The following is a 9,004-nucleotide window of genomic DNA, read 5'->3' on the forward strand; positions in this document are numbered from 1 at the left end:
ATCAAGTTATTAAGTTACATCCATGTCCAAGGAACCTATATCTAAAATTTCAAGTGTTTAGACCCAAAATTGTTGGAGGAGTTTTGTAGAGTTCTTAAAGGTCAAATCGTTGAATTTTGACCTCTTAACAGCCAAATTTCTGGCCGAAAACGAATTAGATTTTCCCAAATCTCAGTAGCCTGTATATCAAATTTCGAGTCTGTAGACTAAAAATTGACAGTTATTTTGTAGGGAAATGTACACACACAGACACGTTCACTTTTATAAATATAATAGATATACACATTTGTCGTTCTCATAGACTAGTATTTTTTTTTCTACTTGGCGATGGGCATCTTACTGGTGCCAGGCATTCTAATCGTCCCATTAAGTGCAATTATTTCTTTCTCTCTTGCACTTGATTTGTTGGGTATATTTGTCAAGTAGTTTTTGAAATTCTTTTTCATGAGTCTGGTTGCTCCTATAATTACTGGAATGATAAAGATCTTCCTAAAATTCCAATTTCTTTTCTTTTATGTTATAACTGACACTGACTTCTACTAAGGTTGCTTCTTTCTCCTTCTTGTCCCATATCACCATGTCAGATTTTATGGCTCCATTTTCTCGGCATGTGTGCGAATCGCATAGTCATCATGGATGGTGCATGACTTATTTCCAACTGTTTTTTTCAGATATCTGCTCCCAGGACTTGCTGCTACATTTGATATTCAACTTTTTACGGATTGTCCTTGTGTCGCATTGTATAGTAGCCGTCCCCCAGCAGAACTTTACAGCTGGATGTCAGGATATGATGTACCAACTTACGGTGCAAGCTTTTGAGCACGAAATCGAGGCGGGCGAGGGGCGGACGATCTGACGACGACCTGAGGTGCCGGGGACAGTGCGGTCAAGCGGAGAGTCTTGGCCATATTGTGACGCGATGTGCCACGACCCACGACGCTAGATGTGCGTGACACAACCGAGTGACAGATCTCCTGGCCAAGTTCATACGCAAGAAAGACCTAACGGTTCATTAAGAGCCTAGGGTCCCGATGTGTGAGGGCTTCCTTAGGCCAGACCTCGTTGTGCAGACCCCTCCCCACCCCCTGTATGGCTGTTGTACTTAATGTGACCGTTGTTGGCGATGACGGCTATGCCGCAGAACATTGTGGGAAGATCGAAAAGTACAACTTCCCTGTGTTTAACGATGTCCTTCGTTCCCAGGTGCTGGCCCGTGGAGTCTCTTTCTCGGTGAGGCATACCTCTGTAGTGTTCACATACCAGGGCCGGCTCCACCCAATAAATAGTGTCGACCTCATTTCTTTGGGGCTTTCTCCGAGGGATCTGGGTGATCTCTCGTTCCTAGTGATGATAGGATCCCTGAAATGTTATGGCACATACATGCGAGGTACGTAGTCCCCTAACCTCACCCATGACCTGTTTCCGGTTTTGTTTATCCCTTCCGCCTGCTGCTTTAGTCGAATGTCACTGACAGGGCACCCTCTTCTGTGGCCGATCTTAGCACACAAAACGACCTCTGTGTGCTGGTAGTGCGGCACTGGATCCGGGAAGCGCCTCACACCACGAAGGGGGTTGTCTAATGCCAGTGCTTGTGCAACCTGCCCAGTGGTCCGGACAGTGGAAATTCTCCACGAATAAAAATATAATAAAGAAGACAGACCATCTACTTTTGTGTCGCAGAAGCTGCACATGTTGCCATTGCTGAGAATATGCCCCCACTGGGGAATGCTGACGGGTCTGCCCAGGCATTCTTTTGCAGGCCAGAGTGTTTGTCCTCAAGGATGTTGACTCTTCAATCCTACTTTTCAACCTTGGTGTCTAATTTTTTTTTTTTTTTTTTTTTTTTTTCTGTTGGAGGAAGATGAATTCAGCCAACTCGCCAGAGGAAAGACATGATTCCATTTCCGTTTGATGAAAATCGTTTTTTTTTTTTTTTTAGACCATTTACTAGTTGGCCAGTTTTGTACAAATCCCAAGAGCGATAAGAGCCTTCTATCATGTCTGAAAGTGACAAAATGTTCAACGTGCGAGATCGAAGATGCTGTACAATTCGTTGCACTACTATTCTCATCTTGAGTGTGATTTTCGCAACGTTTCGCTCCATTTAACCTCCGACCTTCTTAAGGTGTATCTTGTCGAAACTCGGGGAGGGGGACGAGGGGGGGGCATTTGGACGAAATTTCGAGTGGAACTCTTTATTTACTTGATGGGGGTTGCAAATTACTTAAGGCTTCTGTCCAGTCATGGCTGACAGAACAAATCCATACTACTCCTTGTGAAGTAAAGAAAGGGTTCTGTTCGAAATTCAACACACATGAAATCCACGCTTGACCTTGTGTCAAACCTTCTGGAAAGACGGTGAATAAAATAACAATGAATTGTTTTATCAGGAGAAAAAGGGATGACTGGTGTTGGTAGGAAGGTGACACCTTTTTTGTTTCAATGTGTCCTTAGCGTATTAATTGGCTTTAAGCTGGCCTAGATATCACATTCCTAAATGGAAGACGATCTGACAGGATTTGATAATCATGATGGTGGTAGTGGTGGTGGAGAGGTGGACTATCACTTTGTTTGTTTTTTTTTTGTGTTTTTTTTTCTTTTTCTTTTTTTCCTTTTTTTTTCCTTTTTTTTTCTTTAATTAAAATGAGTTAGTACTTTTATATCTTGGATTAAGATTGTACCAAGAAAGCAATCTGGATAACAGACCCAATAACTCTATCGATAGACCCTCTGACTGCAAATAAAGTTTTATCTATATACTAGACTACCCGTGACTCGTTGGGTCAGTATGTTATATTACCTATGGAATTAATGTATGAGCGTGACACTTGTGACGTAAAGAAAATAGTTATTTTTAACATAACAGAAACATTTCTATGAAAGTATATTAAAATGAAAAAAGAATATAGATAGATTTCTATGAGTCGTTCTGTTTATTATAATTGATTATTTTTGAAAAAAAAAAAACTTACAGCCATTGAATTATAAGTGGTTTGTCATACTTATAGGTAAATGTGCACTGAACAGATACCATAATATTTAAATTTAAATTTAAATTTTGATATCTTTTAATTTAAACGTGAAAAAAAAACAATTGGGATGCTGAAAACGTACACAGTAAAACAATACGTTTTATTGTAGCATTGATTATTTATTTGTTATGCAATTTAAAAAAAAAGAAGCATTTTCGGGGTTATTTATTACTTGGGGCTTCTATCCAGTAGGTAGTGTAGAAGAAAATAATTTCTAAATAATAGCGTTAATATTTCAGTGCGCAGGTCAAATTTTTCAAAAGTAGCGATTTGTGTTTATTTGTTTATGCTGTTATGGGTTTATGCTTATGTACGCATGCACAACCGGAAGTTGTAAACCGGATGTTGGGTTATAACACCTGTTACAAGATCATTTGAGTTGTATCTATCTATACTCCTATAAATTCGTTTTTCTTTTGTGTGTATTGATATTCATATTAAAAACCATCTTTTCTATTTATTTACAAAGAAAATACAATTTTCTTATATATGGCTTGTGGAAGTACATTCACTACCAAACGATCTAGCTAATTTGCATATTCTTTTAAACATTCATTTTAATTAATTCCCTATTAGTTGCTTCGGTTTTTTAATGGGATAAATCATCTTTAGTTAACTATTATGTGTAATTATATTCATGCAGATATTCTACGTGATTTATACTTTTTTTTTTTTTTTTTTTACATGGGTGTCACCACTTATCAAGGCCCAGAGGCCACTCAAGGATAAGGGTTAATAGGTATACATTAGTCATTGTGATTTTAGCATAGTAAACAGTGGGAATTTTGTAACTTGGATTACTTGCATAATATTTGCGAAAAAAGTTTATAGTAAACACAAAATTGTTTCCATATATATTTATGTATACGTATATATTTTTGTTAAACAAATCTATCTATATATCTATAAAAGTGAACGTGTCTGTATGTCTACATTTCCCTATGTAATAACTCTGTCAATTTTAAGTCTACAGACTCGAAATTTGATATACAGTGTACTGAGATTTGGGAAAATCTTTCTAATTCGTTTTCGGACAGAAATTTGGCTGTTAAGAGGTCAAAATTCAACGATTTGACCTTTGAGAACTCTACCAAACTCCTCCGCCAATTTTGTGTCTAAACACTTGAAATTTTAGATATAGGTTCCTTGGACATGGATCTAACTTAATAACTTGATTAGAGCCTTGAACAATAAATGTTAAGGGGTCATAATAGGGGTCAAAGTTAAAAGAATTGACCTTTTTTTTTTTTTTTTTTTTTTCTCAGCATACACCTCACACCCGGGCACCCATGCTAGTAATTATAAATTATTTGATTAAAAGTTCGTATTTATTAAATAGTGGGGCAGATTGCTGAAACAATCTTTCACTTGGTGATACAAGCACCAAAATTGAAATTGCCAGTGTTAGATGAAATAGAGTCTGACCTAGAAAACAGCAATTCTTTCCTCTTTGTCACTAACATCGCTTATGGAACATGAGGACTGAAGTACTGTTTAAAAAAAAATAGCACGGGTTGTTAAATGCAAAAATACTTTTTAAAAAGTCGTAAATAAATAAATAAAAAATGACAGGAGGGGTCGGCCGAACTTTTCTCGAAGTGAAAAGTCGTAAAAAACAAGAAAACAAATTAAAAATAATGGTGGAGTCAACGTCAAATCTGGGCTGTAAATCAATTCTGAAAATGGGAAGTCAATTTACTAGACTGTTGTATGTGAAACTAAACCCCCTCCCAAATATTTAACTTTTTTTCTTTTTCAATTATTTTTTATAATCTGGTGTCCAATAATTTGCAAAAATAGTGGGGGGGGGGAACACACACACACACACACACACATACACACACACATACACACACACATACACACACACATACACACACACACACATACACACACACACACACACACACATACACAAAAAAAATTAGGCTGGATCTGTACAATGCACGCTCCCTTGTATTTTTTTTTTTTTTTTTCAATATTTTTTCAACGAGTTACGACCCCATTATATAAAGGATTTTTCATTTAATCAAAGGGCAATGATGTTAAGACTTTTATTATCCAGTTCTGAAAATGGGAAATCAATTTACTAGACTGTTGTATGTGAAACTAAGCCCCCCTTCCAAATATTTAAGTGTTGACTTTTTTTTTTTTCTTCAATTATTTTTATAATCTGGTAGCTTAGTGTCCAATTGGGGTGAAAAAACACACACACACACAAACAAAAAAAACACTTGTATTTTTTATCTATTTTTTTTTTTTTTTTTTTTTTAATATTTTTTCAATATTTTTTCAACGAGTTACGACCCCATTATATAAAGGATTTTTCATTTAATCAAAGGGCAATGATGTTAAGACTTTTATTAGCCAAATGTATTCCGTACTGTTTTGACTGGTCGTCATGCTTGTTTTCATGCAGAATATTAAAAAAAAATGTTTTACATTTTTAAATTATAAACGTTTTTTGTTTTTTTTCATACTATTTTTTTAACAGTAAATGTTTACAAAAAAAGGTATCAATCATACAGTTAACCGTAACCGCATGATTGATACCTGCTCTTTTTTTTTTTTTTAATTTGCTTTTAATCTTTTTCCTTTCCTCTTTAGTTTGATGCCGAATTCCATCATTTTTCCATCCCAAAAAGTAAAATTAGAGGAGTTAAACATAAAAAGTTAGGGAAAAAAAAAATGTTTTACATTTGTAAATTATAAGTTTTTTTTTTTTTTTTAATACTATTTTTTTTTTTTATTTTTTTTTAATACTATTTTTTTTTTTTTTTAATTTGATTTTAATCTTTTTCCTTTCCTCTTCAGTTTGATGCCGAATTCCGTCGTTTTTCCATCCCAAAAAGTGAAAATGCCGAATTCGTTAATTTCAACAATATGGTCGAGACACTCCATCACCTTCAAAGCATTCCGTTCGTCATCACGTACACAGATCCGACGCATGGCGACCTCCTTCCGATAAATAACAATGAAAATTTCTTAAAAGCCGTCTCCACCGCACGGCCACTCTTACGGCTGCAAGTGCAAAGGAAAGGTAACGTATCCAATTGTTATCTTAGTTGGCTCAATCTGTTGTGATGTCTCTCTCCTCTTTTCTCTCATCATAGTCAGAATCGGGTAACGTACGATTCAGAATTGCTAAATTTTACGAGAGTTTTTTCCAGATTCTTTCTACGCTTTCAGCTGCACTTCAACAAAATAAATGCGTATTTTGTTTCATGTTTATTTAGCCCATATTAAATTTATCCTTATTATAAATATTTCATGGGTGTTTTCGTAGAGAAGCTTAGGTGATTTACGTGTAAAATGCTTTTCAAAATACAAAAACCAAGTCAGAACCAATTAATTTTGTGTCTAGAGGTTCCATCTATAATATAAATCTTACCAAAACCACACACACCTCCAAACACCCGGGCAACGCCGGGTACCCCTCGCTAGTCTATAATATAAATCTTACCTGTCTGTTTAAATGTATGTATATATGTTTGTATGTCTTGTAAAAACTTTTGACAGGGGCGACAAATTTTCATGAGATCGGTATCATTTTGAAGTTCGACCCTTCAGACGACAAATATTAAAAAAATTAGCTAAAAACATTAATTCCTTCACCCTCAACTTGGCACTTTTCTACAGGGAGGGGGTCGCTTTTTTTCGCCGATATTTTCGAAAGTCATCCCCTCTTTTCGATTGTCTAGCATTAATTTAAACATTCGTCGCTTCTGGTTTGGCGATGAATGCAACAACGAAGACGTCACTTTTTTTTTTTCTTTTTCAAATTCTTTTCCTCCGTGGTACGGGTTCGAGCCTGCCTACCGACTACCACTTTTTTTTTTTGTTTGCTCAACACACACTTCCAAACACTCGGGCAACGCCGGGCATCCAAGCTAGTTGTATATAAAAATAAATTAACTCTTGTCACCTTATACATTGCAAGTTTTTGCATTTTGAATTACATTTGTACAGTACTAAGCAATTGAAACATCGCTCGACAGCGCCCTGCATCGGTGACCAGTGCTATGAAGTTACAGTAGCCAACTTAAAAAGATGGTGCTCAACAATTGAAGACAAACGATTTGCTGGCCAGTGCCCGCCACTGCCCAGAAGTGTTGGTAACAACCTTAAAATCATGTAGAGACTTTTGGGGCAAAATGGTGAGGGGGGTGGGGGCAAATGCTGAGCTTAGTCATTTTTATGCCTCATTCACTGTGCACTGACGGGGGAACCATGCATGCTTCACTTGTTTTTTTGTTTTTGGGTTTTGTTTCTTCTTTCTATGTTATTGACAGGAATAAGTTTTATTCTGCAGTAGTTTCTTTATGAAAATACTTATTCAGGCTAGGAAAATATTGAGAATGGATACATCTCCAAAATTCAGAAACCTAACTTTATTTATTTATTTTTTTTTTTTTTTTCAGGTGAAAGCTATGGTGAGATGAATGGCTATGGCAACGGACCCGTGAAACGACGCAACCCTATAAGCAAACTTATAAAAAGCAGCGCCGAGTCTTCACCGAAACCCCGATTGCGAATCAGCATGCCAGAAGAATTCCGACGCGTGTCTGCCATCATCGACGTCGACATTGTTCCTGAAACTCACAGACGTGTAAAACTTATGAAAAATGGTTCCGACAAACCCCTGGGATTTTACATTCGAGACGGCACGAGTTTCCGAGTTACTCCAAGCGGTGTTGAAAAAGTTCCGGGTATTTTTATTTCGCGGTTGGTCCCCGGTGGGTTGGCTGAGAGCACTGGTTTGTTGGCCGTTAACGATGAGGTACTAGAGGTTAACGGTATCGAAGTCACTGGTAAAACGCTTGATCAGGTGACAGACATGATGGTCGCAAACAGCGCAAATCTTATAATTACTGTCAAACCCGTTAATCAAAGACTAACATTAGCCCCGCAGCGAGGGGGTTACGGACGATACTCGCAGATGTCTAATACTTCTCAGAACTCTCACCAAGCGACCAAGTCGTTGGATAGCGACATCACAGAACCGGATGACGAAGATGAAATTCACGATCACGTTATGAAAGAGGATAAGGACAGTGCAGTCGTTGTCTTGTAAAAAGTAATGGTGCTTGTTTAGTATTCAACCGAAAATTGGAAAAACAAAAATGCAGAAGAATCTTTTAAAAAAAAGACAAACTTTATGATGTACATACTCCTCAAGGAATGAAGATGTCATATTCCAAAAATCATCTAAATTGATCAAGTAGTTTTTTTTGTTTGTTTTTTTTTTTTTTTTTTAACAAAGAAAATCAAATCTTGTGACATGTTTCAAGATCCAAGACATTGTTTCGATCCGCCATGTTTAATAAATAAGGGAAGACAACTCAATTCGAACTATTAAGATCAAAATCAGCCTTATAATGGATACAATTTCTAGTTAAAGTTGCTAAAAATCTTTATAAAATGCTTTTCTATATAAAATAAAAACTACTTGATGAATTTATCTGAATTTTGGAATATGACTTATGTTCCATGATAGGTATGCATGTACATCATAATTTTTTTTCTTTTTTAAATTGAGTTTTTTAAAAATAGGTTTAATTCTAAATAAGCACCAGAGTGTTATGGATAGGGAGCAGGGGAAGGGGCTCCTTTCTCCACCCTTAATTTTTTTTTTTTTTTTTTTTTCCAACAAGTTCCAACTTTTCTCCTCCCCATATTTTTTCATCGTTTTTTTTTTTTTTTTTTTTTTTTAAATTTTCTCTTTTGTGGGTTTGGGTTTAAATAGAATTTTTTAAAAATGGAAGAAAAAAAAATTTTTAATAAAAAAAAAAAAAAAAAAAAAGTCACAGCATAACAATATATTCGTTTATAAATTAATTAACAGCATTTTTTTTTTTTTGTTTTAAATTAAAAAATGTTTTAATAAAAATTTATTAAAACATTTTTTAATTTAAAATTAAATGTTTGAATAAAATTTTTTTTATTAAATTCTTACTTTACGGTTCTGAATT

At 35.6% G+C, this 9,004-nt stretch overlaps 1 protein-coding gene across 1 annotated transcript in view; it reads left to right on the forward strand.

The window, feature by feature from the left end:
* LOC145268850 (partitioning defective protein 6-like) overlaps positions 1-8,453 on the forward strand; it is a 109,345-nt gene extending 100,892 nt beyond the window's left edge. The window contains exons 2-3 of the mRNA XM_080124525.1: positions 5,847-6,072; positions 7,454-8,453. Of these exons, the coding sequence (XP_079980651.1) occupies positions 5,847-6,072; positions 7,454-8,106 (879 nt within the window). The 3' untranslated portion in view covers positions 8,107-8,453. The remainder of the gene's footprint in view (positions 1-5,846; positions 6,073-7,453) is intronic.
* The last annotated feature ends 551 nt before the right edge of the window (positions 8,454-9,004 follow it).

This window comes from Euprymna scolopes, chromosome 44, assembly GCF_053919585.1.
Source record: "Euprymna scolopes isolate OS-2025 chromosome 44, ASM5391958v1, whole genome shotgun sequence".
NCBI classification, from domain to species: Eukaryota; Metazoa; Mollusca; class Cephalopoda; order Sepiida; family Sepiolidae; genus Euprymna; species Euprymna scolopes.